Genomic DNA, 19,793 nt, shown 5'->3' with positions numbered 1-19,793 from the left:
TGAAATTCGTTTTAACCATAAATGGAGAGAAATTCCGAAAAGAATCTCAAATAACTAACTCAATCATCAAATAAATGAAATGATGATGATGATGATGACCTCTGAATTGTATGTACGAAATAAAAAGAACGTTCCAAATTTGTATCTATGATTCAAGTGCATAGGAAAAAAAATTGGCCAGATTTTTTTTTCACTTTCATGTCGATCTAAAATTGAATTTGTGTAAATTAGAAATTCGATTATTTCGAATCAACAAGACTACGAGAGAGAGAGTGTCCACATTGAATGAACAATCGAAAATTTTGTCAAAAAAAAAAAAAAAAAAAATAGTGACAGATTATATTGTTGTTGGCAATGGTGATGATGGTGAAACAAGCCGTCTGTCCATTGAACGTTTTTCTTCAACAATACTGAAATTCAGATTCAGATGTTTTTTTTGTGGTTGAATGATGTGATCAATTTCATTGTCGAGGCCATTATCATGTCTGTCCTACACACACACACACATACACATTTGACGATTCGTTTTCAACTAGTTTTAATTGAATTGTCTACAATCTCTTCTCGAGATCTGGATCATCATCATCCCAAACACAATGAATGAATGAATGAATAGTGATTGTCTCTTTTGAACCGTGTATATTTATAAATGTGTGTGTGTGTGTGTGTATTATACGTAACGCGTGAATCATCCTTGATGATCGTATATATACGATGACGAATCAAAATTACAGACAATTTGATCCATGATATGGAGAGAGGAAAAAAAACTTTGTCGCACTATATCTAGCTTTATCATTTTGCTTGTTTAATTCGTTTAGTTATTTGGTTCGGTTCATTTAGTATCATACACCCTTGCTGCTTGTTTTTTTTTTTGGTTGTCATCATCATGATCATCATCATTGAAAACAGACAAAAGCAATATACAAAGTTGAAACGATGGATCACTTCTCTTTATAGGATGATGATCATGATGATGATGGACTATAAATTCTATGTGAATCATGTGATTATCCATTTTAAAAACATTGAATACACACACAAAAAGATATTTTTGGTTGTTGTTTTTTTTTGCCTTTAGGCCAAAAGAAAAAAAAATGGGCTGATGCATTTACAATGTTTATTGCAGATTTGGAAAAAAAACCAGATGGATGACTAATTCTAATTGAATAAATGGATTCAAAATGACAATAGAATTGAAATGATGATTCTTTTTAATTTAAATAAATTAAGAAACAAAAGTTTTTACGTGCATTTATGATTTGCTAAATGGAAACAAAGCCTCGCGCACACACACACATATTGTAGACGAATCGATTTTTTAAATTAAAAACTCTAATATATATACCATATTATAATTGAGCTAATTTTGACTACTAAATGTGAAAGATTGCCATAGATTCATTCAACTATATAGATGGAATATAGAATATTTCCTTGCATTCATATTAACATCCATATTTCGAATATATCCAAGTAAAATAAGGCCAATTGTAACGAGTTTTTTTCTGGAAAGAATTTTTTTTTTCAAAATTCTTTCCATTAAAACACACAAAACACTTGATAAGATATTGCCTGGTTCAACACATGAATTGCCGATTCTAGAACGAAGCTTGATCCAAAAAATGTGGATGAATGAATGAATGAATGAATGTGATGACAGAAAAGCCCACTTGAATTTTTTTTTTCATTAGAACAAACAAATAAAATAGGAAATATTTACCGTTAGCATTGCACACACACACACACACACACAAACATGAACACCATTATTATTAAGGTCCTCTTTATTGAGCTGGTTCGGTTGGATGGCTGATTTTGTCGTTCAGGATGTTCAAGTGGTTTTGTTATAATTCAATTTAGATTGTTTCGTTTCATATTATTCTGAAGGATTCTATTCTTTCAATGTTTAAACACAATTGCTGCTGCAGATGATTTGCATAACATCACAAACTTACTAACCATCGTTGATCAAAGAATATTTGTTTTTCGTTGGTATTTCACCGTCAACATTAAACCAAAAATAAAAGCTCTGCATCTGTTTGTCTGTCGGTTTGTTTGTTTATGCTGAAAAAAAAATTGAAACCAAATCTGAATGATTCATCACTCATTGTGAATGACATTTTTCATCCTGGAAACATGTAATAAAAACAAAACAAAAACTACTACAATCACGGCAAAAACCTATATATGAATGAAAACAAGAATATTAAACTAGAACATCACTAACAAATATTTTGAATAAATCTTACAGGCATGGCAAATTCTCAAGAGAGAGAGAGAGAGCTAAGCAAAATCAGTGGATAGAACCCAGGATCCAGGAAAACTTTTGTTTCAAGGACAAGGACCTAATGTTTTAGATTTTAGCCTTGAATATTATATTATATATGCTTAGATTCAATAAATGGATTCATCGATGATGATGATGATGATAATAGTGATGATAACAATTTCATAAGTGGGCGATAATGGTTTCGCTAATAAATTGTTACCGATATATACACACACATACACACTATAATCATGGATGTTTGATGAAGCCAACAATCCTAACAAACTTCTGTATGTATATGTTTACGTTAGCAATTATCTTTGTTGTATATGTGGGTATACATGGTCGTCGAATATCACAAGGGAACCGACCACCAGGGACCTTGACAAATGGATCCGAATATATGAATGTTTGTATAAGTGGGTGATGTATGAAAAGGCGTGCACATATAATTTAAAGGCACATCCATTATTATGGACTATGAACAAAATGATCCACAGTGCAACCATTTTAATACAGGGTTAATGTTCGCCAATGTATCTTGAAAGTTTTATATTGAAACAAAAAAAAATTGATGAAGTGGCTGATGGTTGTTGAATAGAAAACGGATGTATACGGTATTTGGAATCGTAGGTGTATTGAAGTTCATATATACAAAACTTAACGCACTATTCGATTCTCGAATATTGAAAGTTGCCACTAGAGAATTTCCTAATTTATAGCATTTCTAATGAAAAGTTATTCTTCATGGTACGTTTTCAACAAGACTATTATGATCATCAAGAATAAAAAAAAATCTTGACCTCGAACACAATCACTGGGTATTCTTTAAAAAAAAAAAATTCATTCTTTATGGTAAAATTCTATTTTATTGCCAAAAGCAAAAAAAAAATCTAACAACAACAGTAGAATCGACAAAAAGCCAAAAAATTGACAATTCAATTTGTGAATAAAGTTGATGATGTTGACAATAAGGATTACAAGAATTCGATTAACTAATATTCAATTTTGTGTGTATGTATTCATTTTCCAATTCCAATGGTATCGTCAGAATTCTATGAATCACAGAATGTGAGTAATTGAATTTTCCTAATGAAATGATGATCATTGACATTGACAATGATGATTGCAATATCGTTAAGAATTTAATTTGTTTCACAACTGAACGCAGTGATTTTCGTCAAATAATAATGAAAAAAGAATGCTAACAAAAAAAAGTCGGTGTTCAATTTTTTCCTTATCATTTTCAAATATTTGCTCAATCAAAACATTAAACATCATACAAGAAAAAATGCATGTTTTATGTCTAAAATAGTCATAGATTTTGGCTGTTTTTGTCAAAATCATTTTTTTTTTGGATTTTTTTCTCGAAAATAATTGTTGACACAAACACGCACATATATAATCTTTATGTTTACAGTATATCTTAAGGATAAACAACCATGATGAAAAAAAAATAATGAAAGAAATGTGAAACGAGAAAAAAAACTAGAAAGAAAAGAATAAAACTTTGGACATATGAATATTTTTTTTTTTTTTTGGAATATAATACAACCACCAGAAATCTACAGATGTAAACATGAATGATGATGAATCATCATTGCGTTCTTTTTCAATTTATTTGGTTTTTTTTTGGATTTTCTTTTATATTTTATAATAATATCCATATGGTTTGTCCATTTTTGTTGTTGTTGAACGAATCGAATATACAGAAAAAAACAGCTTCGAGCGATGAATTACACGCCGATTATATATATATGGAAAACAGAAAGTGATCTAAAGCAAAAAAAGAGAAGAATATCAAATGGAATCGAAACCAAAAAAAATGGTAGAATCCCCCGGCGGCATTTGCGATTGATGACGGAAATTTGAAAATTCTATTTTTTTTTTTTTTGCTTATGCACTTATGTTCTAGTCATTTTCATTGCCACAATCTGAAAAACAACAAAATCAAATTCAAACATTACTTTTTTTGTTATTATTAGATAAAAATCCATGCCTTTCCTTTTTGGTTAATCTCAATGGTACAGATTTTTTTCCGTTGTTGTTGTTGTTGTTGTTCCATGTCACAATAATACTTTTGGGATATGAAGAGGGAAAAAAATGGTTTCTTTCACTTGTGACAAGTTGAAATCATTTTATCAACATTCGAACATCTACAAATTCTATATGTTTATATTCATTTGTCACAGTCCATTTTATTACAAGTGCAAGCAAAAAAAAAAAAAAAAAGACAAATGGATCATTCTGGTTCATGATCACACATAAATACAATCACTTTTTTTCGCACTCATTTTACAGATTCTTTTCATCATTATGTTAGTGATAGATAATTGGAATATTATTGCAAAATAATGGATCTATAGTATTTATGGCAAAAAAAAGAGGAGTGAGCCATTTGTCGAAAATTTTCAGGGAATTATTATCCAATGTCGATATACAGAATATATAAAAAGCAGAGACAATGAAAATTGAGGAATTATCATTATAGGCTATATCTATAGTATACTGACTGGTGGTGATAATAATCGCTATGCGAATATAATTTATGAACTTCAATACAAAACAATGTGTATATGATGGTAGTAGTTAGTAGTGGATTAGAAACACGCGTAAAGAAAAAAAAAATTTTCTCGTATTTCCAATGTGATAATAATAAATGATGATTGGCTGATGCGTTTTTTGGATCTCAATTCTAAAAGTTGTCACTGTGTTTTTCTATGATTTTTTTTTCGTAAATCACTTGCATGATTATCATGAGACCAGATTTTTTTTTCTTTATTTTCACACAAATTATCTATAGCTTATTGCTATTAGAAGTGCAAATTATTTCTTCCTTATCCATAACGTTTTTCATTCGAATGAAAGAGTTTCCATTGTCATTGATCATTAGCGGCCATTTTTTTTTCGTTGTTGAAAAAATTGAAATTGTAAACACTGATCATTATGGCCTAATGATGTTGATGATGATGATGATGATGAATCAATAATTTTTAGACAAAATGAAATCAACATTGATGATTCAAACATTTGAAATGCATGCATGCATACTTTTGTGATATAGTCATCCTATTAAACTTAAAATAACACATAATGATATAATATAACTCAATAGATGAAAATATCCGCATGAATCATCAATATAATCATCATTTTATTCTATATAATAGTTGTTTTATGATCTCAAATTACCATTCCATGATGATTGAATGATTTACGGAAAAACGGAAATGACTTTAAAAAATATTATTTTTATTTTTTTTGATTGTTTGTTTGTATCCAATTTTTTCAATTCGGAAATACTGTTTATACGATAAAACGTGCAAGTTTTTTTACATGAAATTCATCATATACAAGATCAAGTTACCTGAATGGAAAAAATATTTTTTTTTTGGTCCGTATAGATGCTTTATAGGAAACTATCATTGCATTGAATGAATCATTCTGGTGTAGAATATTCAGCAAAAAAAAAAAATCAAAATAAACAACTTTTTTCTTCTTGTTTCATGGTAAAGGCGTATCATTTTTTGCTTGTGCATCATGTCGAACATTTTCAATTGGACAATGTCCATTGAATTTTTTTTCGACATGTGTCACATTGTATGTATGCTATAAATATGAACGGAAATGTTGCTAAAATGTTGTGTTGTAAATAATTGGATAACGTAACATAGTTGTGATTAGAGTTTGTCGCTAGTTTGTAGATTTTATCTCCATACATCCATTCATCTATCCATGTTTCTTATCCCTCATCATCATATACCGTTTGTATAATGTATTTCATTGTTCACAGTCATCAACCTATTGTCTGTTAATGTCATTTTCATTGACAATTACAAAAGGAAAATAATGGTGAATGGAAATCAAAATGACATTTTCTGCTTTTTGTAAAATGTCATCGATCGTTTGTATATCTCGAATATAATAATGATCATCATGATGATGACTAATATCTACCGCTTGTTTTTTTTCTGGATTTCAATATAGAAAAAAAAATCGAGCAAACTATACAATAGAATTTCATTTTGAAATGGCATTAAATTTCATAACCACCATCACAACCATTTGACGATCATTCACTTATTCATTCAATTGTTTGGTCATTTATTGTTCATACTCTTGTCATTCGGGAAATGTTTTTTTTTCTTCTGTGCTCTTCACATACAGAAGCCAGATTCAATTTAAGCTTCTTGTTTTGCAACAATCCTTGCCATGAAATACTACATTCGATTGCGTGACTATATGAAAGGGACAAATTTTCATATATTTCCATTCTTTTTATATGAATATGAATGATGAAATTCTAAATTCTCAATTGTAATTCGAATCGATTTTCAATAATTATTTTCGATAAATAATAAGGTCATTTTTTTATTAATTCTTTTCGTTCATAATATTCTGCAATATTTGGATTATTCATGGTTTTAATCTTTATGACATGATTATTATTGGTAATGATGAAAAGTTGATCCACAAGTTCGTATCAGTGTTAGACACACACACACACACACACATTGGTTCAAAGTCGACACGTTGTAGCATTTTTTTTTTTTTCGTTTTGCTTGTCAACAAACTCACACACATTCATTCATTCTAAATCGAATTGATCCTGTAGAATAAATCGAATCATAATGAATGCCCCGTTATCTATTCGCATGATAGGATTGTTTGATTTGTTTCGAAAAAAAACATCAAAAAAAAGAGAGATTTTCCTAAGTCCATTCGTGTGTGCATTTGTTGTGTGTGTGTCTTATAATAATAATAATAATCAGTGCATCAGTTCAGCTAGTCATTCAGTTATTTGTTTCGTCTGGGAATAATCTCGGATGACCGAACAAATACCAATCAATGTGAATGTGTTTTCTGGAAATAAATTGGACGCGTGTCATGCGTTTGTCTCTCTCTATCTTTTTTTTGAAAAAAAGAAACGAAGGGCGAAGGTGAACACAAACGTACGGCGGAACAAACAAACAAACAAACACAAACACACAGAATACAAACATAGAAGCGATAAGATAGAGCGGAAAATCAAGAGAATTTTTCAAATGGAAAAAAAGAACTAACCGTGTCATTAGTGAACAAGAATTATTGTTAGCTTTCATCATCATCATAATCATAATTATCATCAGAATGCATCCATCATTATTTTGGATAACAAAAACCCGATTATATGTTAACGAAAAATTCTAGAATGTACACATAGGATAAAATAATAATAATGATGACCTTCAGGACAGATGCCTTTTTCCCCAATTTGAGATAAATAGAATAAGAGAATAAAAGCTTACTAGCAATCATAAATAATCCACTTATGATCGTCACAAAAATGAATGCTCATCATCATCATTATAATCGGCATTGACAAGTTTGAATGACTCAAATCCTAGCTGGTACGTCTGTTTTTTGTTTTGTTTTGTTTCATTTCAACATTGTTTACATCTTTGAAATTCTGTAATTGTTTTTTATTTTCAAATTCATTTTCTATATAAACATAGTACAACCAATTTCACGATACATTGTTTCATCATGTAGAATCTAAGTAGAATCTGTCATTGAAGTTGATCATCGATGGGAGAATCTTTTTTTATTCGTCATTATTCTGATTTCAAGTTAATCTTGTTAACTTTTATGTGCTATTTTTATTTTTGTTATTCAATCATCAAAGGAAATTGTTTTTCATTCAAATGACGACATGGACAAAAAAAAACACACACACACATAGATGAATGGTTCCATTTGAAAGAATGAATCGTTTTATTATTTTCATTTGTTTGTTTGACGATTTTGTTATTGTCAAATTTAATAAATTCAAGCACATTCTATCTCTCCCTAAGATTATTGTATCCGGTTCCCTAGGTTTTTTTTTCTCGAAAACTTGAAATGATAATGTTTGTAATAATAAAATCTCGATTATATGTATACATTTTTCTGGTCGCCCAGACAATAATGTTCGGCTGTCAAGTTAATGATATTGAATGACACTTTATGAACGTGTTGCTGCTATACGGGATACACACGAACATATATACTTGACCCGAACATTATTTCTCTGAATCCATGGAATTATTACTTTTCTACCTTTTAAAAACAATATTGTCTTGGTGTTCATGAACTCATTATTTTTCATGGTCACGTACTAATCAGATGCTAAGTTAGATTTAGTGATTGTTTTTTTTTTGACATTAAACTTTGTTTTGACATTTTGTTACAACGAAAAATGACATTATATTAGTGCATGCATCGAAATCGAAATCGTTATATAGCACGAAGCGGGAAAATTATCGATAGTATTCGTCCATCACTTTACCGGCTCACATGCTTCTGAGTTTGTTTCTTTGTGTTGTGTTTTTGTTTCAAAATTATTTCAAACGATTCATTCTGATTTTCTTTGATTTGTTTTTTTTTTGTTTATAAGATAAAAAAAACTTTATTAAAAATGTCTGGACGTCAAAAAATCCAAAAAGTGATGGTTCAACCCATCAATCTGATTTTTCGATATCTACAGAATCGAGCACGAATTCAAGTTTGGCTTAACGAAAATATCAATCTTCGAATCGAAGGTCATATTATTGGTTTCGATGAATATATGAACCTGGTGCTTGATGATGCCTACGAAGTGAATCAAAAAAGTAATACGAGAAAAAAAATTGGTTGTATCCTGCTCAAAGGCGAAAATATAACGTTGATTATGAATACCGAACAGGCCAACTAGCATCACATTGGTATTGGATCCAAGATTATCATCAATATTTTCTCATGTTTATTTCGATTAACAATTTGATGACCTCATCCACATCAATAACCCATCTTCATATTATTGTCATTGTAATCGTATTTCATTTTACATACATCTTTCAAAATTCAAATAAATTTTTTTTTCTTTGTAACTTTTATTGATGAATGATTGCACTTATATTTGATCAAAAAAAATCCACATTTTTTTCTTTCTGTCAATTCCATCCAACACCATTATGATTATGATTGATTATGTGATATGATGATGATGATAGCAAAGAAAAATTGGTCACAGATGTATAATAAGTTCATGATGATGAGTTGTTCCAATTTTGATTCATTTAATTTCTTTGACATACAATATCTAGTGTCAATTTAAATTTAAAATTTTCCTCTTAAAAAAATTTAACTTTCAAACATTAAATATTCATCATGATGATAACTAGATGTTGACATTCTTTTTTTTTTATTCGTCTTGGCAGTAATTTTTATGAAATTCTCAAAATAAATTAAACCCATATAGTCTATTAAACTGCCTGTTTGTTCGTTCGAAAATAATAATTATATAACAGCTATAACATTGCTATCCGATATAGAATGCGTAGACGATTCATTGACATGATGATTTCAATCAATTTTAATTTGGATCCATTTTGTCTTGTTTCAAGTTATCAACAATGAAAACACGTATCCCTATCATACATCAGTCAATATGTGAATTTCGAACGAACAAATTTTTTTGTTTGTTTCAATAATGATATGATAGTTTAAATGTGTGTGTGTGTGTGTGCGTATTTGTGTTCTCGACATAATTTGATGGATGCTATAGTTCATATTGATGAAACATTTGGATTCGAATTGGAAACAATTGTTGGAACAAATAACAAATACACACGTGTGCCATAGCAATTTTTCTTTGAACCCAAAATTACTTTTGATTGGATCCAAATAGATTCAAGGATCCTTAATTTATTTCATTGCTGGTGGCAACCAGCTGGCGACCAGTAACTTACTACTATAACCAATGACATTTTGAGTAAAAATGATCGATCGTTGGCCATATAACAGAATGTTTCCGAAACAGTTGAATGAACGTTCGTTCATTTGACTGGTGGTGGTGGATGGCTGGTTACTGCATTGGTTAATTGGAAATGAACGGGCAAGCAAAATTTGAACTCAATAACGAAAAAATAAAACGAACAGCATTTGTTTCAGGTAAATGTTTCAGGATGAGACAAAAAAAAATTCAAATGTAATTCATCTAATGAATACAAAATTGTATTCACTTGGTTCAAATTGATTAATTTTAATGATCAGATAAAAATAGGTTCCAAAAAAAAGTCGCGTGCACTGGTAACGGAGTAAAATAACAGTTAGATTCGAATATTCTATTCAAAAATGAAGATGATGCTACCACCACCACTAATTATCTGGGACTGTTTTATCGGAGAGAATGTCTGGATTTCTATATTAATGACAGAAACTTGAGCAATTTTTATGTCTATGTTCCATAGAGTCTTATCGAATGAAATATCGAAAAAAAAATTCGGGCCGTATGTAAGAATAAAAAAGCATTTGCACAACTGATAATTTAGTCTAAAAGAATAAAAAATGAAAACCATTATTCAAATTAGATTCTCTTGTGTTTGTGTACATAGCAATCATTGCTCTGAAAAATAAATGAAACGATGACTGTGATTTTTTTTCCACTCAAATTCAAACACCAAATTATCATAATCATCATGTCATTTGATCCATAATCCAAATATTTCAATGCTGGTGATGATGATGATGATATTCAATCATCGATTGATGCATCGAAACGACGCATAGGATTATCGAAACTGTGTTTTCAAAAATAAATTTCAAAATTATTTATTTAAAAAAAAAATTAAAACTTTTGTCATTATTTCAAAGAATTATCATATTTCCATAATAATATTATCATTTGAATAAAGTTTTTCTAAAATTATGGAATATGAATATCCGACAGTCGATAGTCGAAACTTTTTTATGATGTGGTAAAAAAAAAAAATAAAAATAAATAATGAATGTGCCAACATCACATCAACACAATAGCCACACATACACAGAACACAGAATACAACAAACATCTCTTATCTCTGTGTGGTTGATTCCTGAATATATTTTCATTTAATTGAATTTTTCGTTTTTTGTTGTTGTTGTCATCTTCTATTTCTTTTATACAAAAGCAACGAATCAGTCTAGATTAGGACACGTGTCTGCTGTATCCATTGTATTTTTTTTTATTTTTTTTTGCTGTTTGTGTGTGTGTTTGTGAATAGAGAATTTTCCGTTAGGTATATCGCTTTAGTGTGATATCATCAATAAAAAAAATTATTTTCATTCATTAGCAATTGAAGAAGAATACACAAAATAGACAAGACCACAAATGAGCCAACGATTTTATTTTGCGATTCGATAAAAAAAAACGAAATTCCAGAAAAAAATTTTGGCTTTTGACAATATATGTGTAATGCATTTTTGATCAATCATCACTAAGCATTTTTTTTTTGTTCGTTACCTTGACATTGGCATCATCAAATCCCAAGTGATTTTTATTTCATTTTTAAAATTTGCTCTCCACCTTGGTTTGTATCCATCATAATCCATCAATGGTTCAGTATTTTCTATTCAATTCATCGATATAAATAATGTAAATCAAATGATGATGATTATTATTATTATTATGATGAGGCTGTTTGATAATCGACGTATTCGATCTATCTACACAATGATGATATGATGAATTCTAAATTAACAGTGGACACGTGTCTAGATATGATGATGATGGCGAAAATGTCGATCATCGTCATCGTCATCGTCATAGTCATCATCATAGTTGGATGAAATAAATGGATCGATCCGAAAAAAATGAATTAGAGATCGGTATGAAAAAAAATATGTTCACTATCGTTCTCTTACTATGCAAAGAATATAATTAAAAAAAATAAAAAAAATACCAGGGAGATCAATGTGCCTGTCAAAACAAACATGGCCCCTATTCTATTCATGCTTTTCATTTTGATATGACATAATATCCAACACAGTGTATGGAGAGATTGGTGCATATATGCATCATTGTAAAATCAAACTATTCGGTTGTCAATGACGTATATTTACGAATTTTTATCAAACATACAATGACAATGACAATGTCAACATCATATATATATCTCGTCGTATACGTCAATCAAATATATATAAAAAAAAGAATTTTTCCAAATTTTGACAGCAAAAAAATTTTTTTTTGTTTGAAAGAAAAATGTCAGTTTTTTTTCTGGATTAATTCGCCTATATCCTGAACTAATAATAATAAGTAATCATATCTTGAATGTGAATGAATTAATTATGAAAATTGTATTGTCCAACCGATGATTGGTTGAATGAGAATGCATGCACGGTTAGCATCCATAATCCAATTAATCCTTTGAGACAAAGCACTAACACACACACACACATATACACAAACGAACAAACCAACAGAATTATCCATTATATATGGATTCGAAAACATCTGGTGATATATACAAGTGTGTCTTTGGATAAAAAGTAATTTTTTTTTTTTGAAAAAAAAGTTGCAAAAAAAACAATTTTCACAATAGTTTTAATTTACAATTTCGAATTTCAATGTGACACGCGTTGCTGACTGACTGTTGTTGAATAAAAAAAAAAAAAAGAATTTCAAATATATTCAGAGAAATTCATCGGTCTGTGACCGATTTTGGAAGCTTATCAGTATTCGAACATTCACACAGATCTAACACTAAACACACGAGTCATATACAAGAAAAAAAAATAGAAATTCCCAAAAATATTCAATCCAGTTATTTTTGTTATTTTAATTTTCAATTAAATCAAATTTTATCAAGTGTTATTATTTAACATTTAATATAACAAAATAAAAAAAAATCGAAATTAAAATTTAAATTTAATAACTCAAAATTCCAGCATATCATTGGCCAGAAATTTTATTTGATCACCATCGGCTATGATTAATGTATCACCTTTGATTTTTGGTTGCGATTGTCGATCAGGAATACTTGCATCATACAAAGAAAAATCTTTAGCAAAATAAGCTTGTCGAAGACGATAATCATTATTCGTACCAAAATAGTCGGCTTCATTCAGATTTAAACAATAACATAATTGGCCATTATCAATGTTCCAAAATCGGACAATATCATCCGAACCTGAGCTTATGATTAAATTTCTTTTTCGATCAATATTGATTTGATGAAAATGACTAGTGTTGTAATGTTTTCCATATTCGACGACAGGTTTAGCCTTGCGACCAAACATTCGTTTGTCATATTGTGCTAGATAATGATTGGTAGCGGATATAATCATTCGATTCTCGTCTAGTTTACATATGTCGAGTATTCTTGAATTTTTTCGAGGTTGATGTGAATTTCTCCATTTTGGACGACCATTGCGTGCCCAATTAAGACTGACAAATTCGATTATTCCACCAGGATAACCTATGACAGCACAATCATCGTTGGAATTTGGATCGCTTTCAAAATCTATACAACAAGCATTTTTAGGATGTGCTGCCTGCAGAACCAGATGTCCAATCGTGCAATGACAACATGTGTAAGGATTTGTGCCCAATCTAATACGATTTGACGACTTTGAAACTAATCTATCATCAATAATTTCGTATAGATCATGCCTAGAAAAACTTGATACGTCTTTATATGTTTCAATTAAATTGATCGTATTGAATTGTGTGACAGGATCATAATAAGGCTTCAACAGATATGAAAAATATTCATCATCATCATCATAAGGAATAGTAATGTTCATTTGAGGTTTTATATGAATTAAATTTTGATTATTATAGACGGCCACTAGTTGAGAATTTTTCGGTCCAGAATCGGTTGATTTAGGATTGAAATGAAAAAATCTTCGATGTCTACAATTGTCAAATGCATTATCCAATGAACGATTAGAGACAACAGAACAAAATCTAGAGTGAAGATAAGTGTTCACACCGGCAAGTTCGAATGTACGACGTTTTTTTGGATAGTACTGAGATTCATAAAAAGTTTGTGCTAATGGTTTCAAGTTCGATATGATTGTTTGACGATAATATTGCATGAATTCACGAGCACGTCGTTCACGTTCCAAACGTTTGAATCGTTCACGTTGATCTGGCGTCATCCTTGATTGATCAATATTGTACCAATGTGGTTGATCACCTTCCATAATCATATGATAATTATACCTGGTTAGATCGGTCATTTTAAAATTTAATTTCGAAGTTTATTCTTAATTTTCATACGCAATCACTTGAACTTTACGCATGTGAGTCAAGAATCCAAAACAATTATCACTGCCATCTATGTTCGACTATCTATATTGTTTATGATTGCAATATGTTTCCATTCTGTTTATTGAAAACAAACTATGTGCATCACAGGTGTATTAATTATGTTGTTAAATCGTTTTTGAAATTTTTATCATTAATCTAGTTCATATGTCTTTAAATGAATGTTGGCTTTATATGCATAATATATGGACACTTCGGTGTTGGAGAATGAAACGAATTTTGATCTTTTCATTGATCATAATGTTCATCATTATAATCATTTATTTAGCTATAGTGTTGAATAGCAAGAATAAAAACTCAATTTCAGAACATTCAACCACAATTACTTATGAACGACAAGATAGTGGTGATAGTGAGATAAATGATGATGGATTTTCATCTTTACGTCGTCAACATCGATTGAAAGAAACAAATTCGAATTTGGGAGATGATGAACAAATTAATAGGCCTTCATTGAACATTGATCAATCTTTGAGAAATTCCACGTCAAAAGCCAAACATTTGGTTGTTGGCAATGGTGACAGCAAGATCTTTTCTCGAATTAAATGCCGCAATTCGGCACAAGGAAAACTTTTAATCACTGATGATCGTGGTCATGTTTGTCAACGTCAACATATAATCATCAATGGTTGTTGTGATGATCTACATTTTGAAACAAAGAAATTTGTTTGTGATACATGTCAGGTATGTTCTACAATTGAATATTTTTGAAACATTTTTTAAATTATGTTTGTTCAACATTCAGACTAACGGATGTTGTGAGATTTACGAACATTGTGTATCATGTTGTATGGCACCTGAAAATCGTGATCACTTGAATCGAATGATTAACGGCGATGCTGATTTCGATGAAGAAGAAAAGAAAATGCGTGAATCATTGCAAATATTTTTTTCATCCATAACTGATTTGTTTGAGTTATGTTTAATCAAATGTCGTACATCATCTGCTTCGGTTCGACATGAGAATACATATAAGAATCATCGAACAAAACATTGCTATACACTCATGGTAACAGTTAATCATTAGCGGGTGTCAAAGTTCTGTAAATCAATTATTTACTTACATAATAATCAAATTAAAACGAGAAATGGAAGTATTTATGATTGCTCCACTAAATAATAGCAAGTTAGCAAACTGAAAGTTTCAATGTCACGAAATTCTCATTACATTTCCGGTGCTGGTAGTAAAAAAGGTACCAGCACCAATGTGTCCTGTTCGTGTTCATGCTCAACATCAGGTTCACAATCAGGCAAAAGTTGTTCGTATTGTTCATCTGTAACTCAAAGTAAAGGGAAATCTTCGGCGTCAACATCTTATACGACGACAACCGATTTTGAAGAAGGAATTGAATCTACTATTGGTTCGAAAATATTTCATGCCGTTGACGACATGGTAGATGTGGCATTGTCGCAGGCAAATCAACTTGATACTCAATATGTTTCCGGGTCAGGAACAGCAAGCTCTTCATTTCAGTCTAAACAGCAATCATTGAACACGACATATGTCTCTGGATCGAGTGCGATATCGAATCAACATTCATCGTTAGTGAAAAATGGCCAAAGTGGCCGCAATTTCAGTCAACTAGGACTACAATCAACATCAAGTAATCAGGGTTTACCAAGTATATTCGGTCATTCGTCTGCTAAAAAATCTTCAATTAACACTACCTATATTTCTGGTTCGAGTGCAGTAAAATCTACTAATCCAGCTTCAAAAGTTCAATCGAGAACAGCATCATGTAGTGGCTTTAAATCAAGTAATAAATCAACAACGCCGACCACATCCGGTATGAACGAGAACAAAAACAGAATGCATACAACAACTGGCCGAAGATCATTTCACAAATAAAACCGGTCAAACTTTATTTTAAAATTTTTAGTAATTAGATAAATTGTCAGCTAATTGATATTTCTAGAAATATACTGCACACCACAAATATGACATGAAGTAGAAAACAAATGAATGAAAATCTTTTAGATATTTTCCAATCGCATTGTCGAAATGTCAAATATAAAAGAGCAACGATGACCAACAATAATATGGATGTATAGGGCAACGCACTACTCTGTAATGTAATCAAAGATTTCTGATAGTTGCCAGTTTTAATCCAATTCAAAGAGAATTGTATGGCCCATGGTAGACCTAGACCTAATAGAATAGCGAAAATATTTGAAGCTATAGCTGCACATATTCCCATGGAAGCTTGGCCAGTTTTTTTGATGACAATAATCGATGTTACAAGATCAGGTACAGCAGAACCAGCAGCTAAAATGGTCATCCCCGAAATGGTCGATGGTATAGAGATCATATCACCTATAAGAAAATTTCAAAGTTATAGATTGAATGAATGATGAAAAATCATTATAAAAATACATACTTAGACCGCTTATTGACCATACGGTTACATATGATAAAAGTGATAACCAAATAATAGAGAAAAAGAATGTGACTACAGGCAATTTTGCTGGCATTGAAATTGAATATATCAATATGAATGGCATTAATAATATACGAAGTATAATATTATCAGTAAATCCAACACCATTATCATCGCATTCATCGCCAAGTTTTTCATAATCAGATTTTGATTTGGTAAATTTCGCATTCTGTTGCTGTTGTTGATGAATAAGGTCTTCGATAAATATTTCAAACATGAATTTATCATCGAATTTGTCATTGCCATCAGATTGTTGATGATTGTGATTGCTTATTCGATTATCTTTAATCAGCAATTTGTTAATCATTGCAATTTCATTACATTTGTTTAGGTACTCTTTCATGATCTTATTTTTGCCATTTTTCGAGAGTGACGATTTCTCAATTTTAGAACTATGATCGAAATTGATTGTTAGATTAGGAAGTTGGCCACCACCGAGAAACAATGTTTGATGCTGTTGATTATTGTTATTTTGTATATATTTTCGATCCTTTTCAATAGGTTGCCGTTGCATCTGTAACGACTTTTCATCCGATTGAATTGGTGTCTGATTTTGTGATTTTGTCTTATCAGATTGTTCATCAGGGCCACTAGCAGCACTGTAGAACATAACACCAATATATACCACGAATAATATCGTGAATAGTAATGAATCAATACTATATATTCATATGATAATCAAAAGTAAATGAATGAACGTTGATAAAATTGAAATAAAATAACTTACAAATCGACAGTGTTGTCTTTAATAGCCAATATCAGGACAATAATTGAAATAAAATAGAAAGTAAGGTCACGAAGTACGGCACTTTGTTCCAATCGGATCGATTGGCCAATGAAATATGCAGCAGCCAAGCCAGATGCTGCCGGTATTGCCAATATATTAAATACACCGCTACCAATGATGGCTCCAGTACCAATATCATTTTCGGTGAAAAATACACCGATAGCAGAAGAGAAAATTTCAGGACCAGATGTACCAAATGGTATAAGTATAGCACCGATAAGGTCGTCTCGTAAATTTAATGCTGTAAAAAAATGAAAAAATTAAAAATTGTAAATAACAGAACAATAAAATTATCAATGAACGTACTTTGACCGATGCTATTTAATGAAGGAACAAAATATTCGTCACAAAGATAACCAATAACCAAGCAGCAATAAATGAATATGACGATTCTTAGCAAAATTTCGATTATAAATAAAGCCTTTTTAAAATCGACCAAGAAAATAAAAAAAAATATACTTTATCACGAATCAATGAGAATCAAATTTACCTTTGAGTTATCATCTTTTTTTAAATTGCTGCCAACAACTATTGGTGATGAATTATGAATGACCGAATTTGTGTTTTCTTTGCTTTTATCGGCAATGATATGATGATGATGAATGTCGTTATTTATGGTGTTCACTTTTGATGGAATCGAATCATTCGATTTGACGACGAATCGATGATTGTTATTCGGCGCCAAAAGAAGTGTTTGGATTACATTTGTAATTTCATTTGATGAAGGCGTTTCCTTAATAAATTGCGATTCCTCTTTTGATGATACGATCGATCGATTCACCGATCCACTGGTCGAATTAAATTGATTGACAATAAAATGATCAACAAGTTGCAAGCCAATGGGTAATGCTTGCACCGTAGACAATTCAGGACATCGATTCACGAAAAATGGCGATGGCAACAACAAAAGCAGAGCAATAATTATCACTCTGAATATTGGTGCACGGAATTGAGAAGAATAGTTCAAAAACTGTTGGTCTTTTGTTTGCCAACCGTTAAAGGCTTTGGCCATCACTTGGTATACCAATTGTAATTGGTTAGAGTAAATCCGATACTGTTATTTACCAATCAATATATACTGAAAATGAAATGAACACGGAATGTATTTTAAGAACATATCAGCAACTGATATGGCAATAATCAGTAAAAAAATAAACTTCTTATATATATTGCCTGTTCGTTCATCATGATTGTATTCCATTATTAATGTTCATCATACACTCATACAATAGTGGACAGTTCAAGCCCACTAGATGGCAATAAGATTTTATATTGTAAGAATTACCGTTTATCGTTCGTTTTCCGCTTGGACATTAAAATGATGAAAATTTTTTTTGCGAACCAATTTGGATGCCATTTCCGTGATTCGATGATCATGCCACCTAGGTCTGATGATGATCCGTGGTTATTTCTAAAATCAAATGTTTGTGTTTTTCATGTCATATCAATGTTCTTCAAAACGGCAGTGAAATGCAGTGATTTGAATTGATGTGAAAAATTTCCATCGAATCCAAAGCTCTGTTTTATCTTCTGAATGAATGATCAAAACAAAACAATTCAATCCCTCTCAAAAATGATTGACAGCTCACACATATATGCATGGCATCGATTTTGATGATGATGCCGCTATGTGGATACATTATTAGTTGGTTCCATCATGATTGATAGATGAAATGGTTGTTCAACATTTTTTTTCCTTGAAATTGGCTCGCGATCATACATTGTCGTGTGCCGATCAGATGTGATGAGATTATTGAAAAAAGTACAAAGTTTAAAAGATGAGAAAGAGTACAATAGGCAAAAATGAATTTATCCTGCTGACCTTCGTTGTCGTTGATATTTGTTTTTTTTTGTTCACATAAATCCACAGATTCATAGTCATGCATCATGTATCAATTGTAAATCGCATCAATATCATTTTCTATCAATCGCTACTCTTTTTTTTACTATGTGGATAATGATGATATTAATCATCATTTAAATTGAAAAAATGGAAGTTTAGGAGAGAGAGAGAGCGATTGATCGATTCAAACAATGGATGGCAATCAATTGACCCCATATACTCATCATTTGTAAATGATTCGACTACAACGATGGTTGACAATGTCAAATCAATGTCATCATTGTATTGCTTTAACATTTCCATTATCTTATCTATCAGAAAAAAAGTGTAAAATTCCATTAAACATCAATGTTCATGTTTGT

The 19,793-nt window shown here is 30.7% G+C and overlaps 4 protein-coding genes across 4 annotated transcripts; 2 read left to right on the top strand and 2 right to left on the bottom strand.

Annotated features, from left to right (window-relative positions):
- Positions 1–12,845: 12,845 nt before the first annotated feature.
- Positions 12,846–14,339, bottom strand: LOC124494505 (uncharacterized). The gene has a single exon (XM_047057683.2). The coding sequence runs from the start codon at positions 14,273–14,275 to the stop codon at positions 12,968–12,970; it is 1,308 nt and encodes a 435-aa protein (XP_046913639.2). The 5' UTR covers positions 14,276–14,339; the 3' UTR covers positions 12,846–12,967.
- A 103-nt stretch (positions 14,340–14,442) lies between these two features.
- LOC124494506 (uncharacterized) lies at positions 14,443–16,234 on the top strand. The gene is made up of 2 exons (XM_047057684.2): positions 14,443–15,047; positions 15,109–16,234. The coding sequence occupies exons 1-2, from the start codon at positions 14,511–14,513 to the stop codon at positions 15,388–15,390; spliced, it is 819 nt and encodes a 272-aa protein (XP_046913640.2). The 5' UTR covers positions 14,443–14,510; the 3' UTR covers positions 15,391–16,234.
- On the top strand, positions 15,511–16,234 carry LOC124494507 (uncharacterized). The gene has a single exon (XM_047057685.2). It carries the CDS (start codon positions 15,511–15,513, stop codon positions 16,210–16,212), a length of 702 nt encoding a protein of 233 aa, XP_046913641.2. The 3' UTR covers positions 16,213–16,234.
- On the bottom strand, positions 16,201–19,688 carry LOC124494504 (sodium/potassium/calcium exchanger 5). Its single transcript, XM_047057682.2, has 5 exons — positions 18,079–19,688; positions 17,895–18,009; positions 17,529–17,829; positions 16,742–17,460; positions 16,201–16,677 (listed from the first exon to the last, which is right to left on the bottom strand). Exons 1-5 carry the CDS (start codon positions 18,598–18,600, stop codon positions 16,259–16,261), a joined length of 2,076 nt encoding a protein of 691 aa, XP_046913638.2. The 5' UTR covers positions 18,601–19,688; the 3' UTR covers positions 16,201–16,258.
- Between the last annotated feature and the right edge of the window lie 105 nt (positions 19,689–19,793).

The sequence above is a fragment of the Dermatophagoides farinae genome, chromosome 3, assembly GCF_024713945.1.
Source record: "Dermatophagoides farinae isolate YC_2012a chromosome 3, ASM2471394v1, whole genome shotgun sequence".
Classification (NCBI taxonomy): domain Eukaryota; kingdom Metazoa; phylum Arthropoda; class Arachnida; order Sarcoptiformes; family Pyroglyphidae; genus Dermatophagoides; species Dermatophagoides farinae.
Note: the sequence above shows the minus strand (reverse complement) of the source record. Positions and strands in the feature narration are given on the sequence as shown.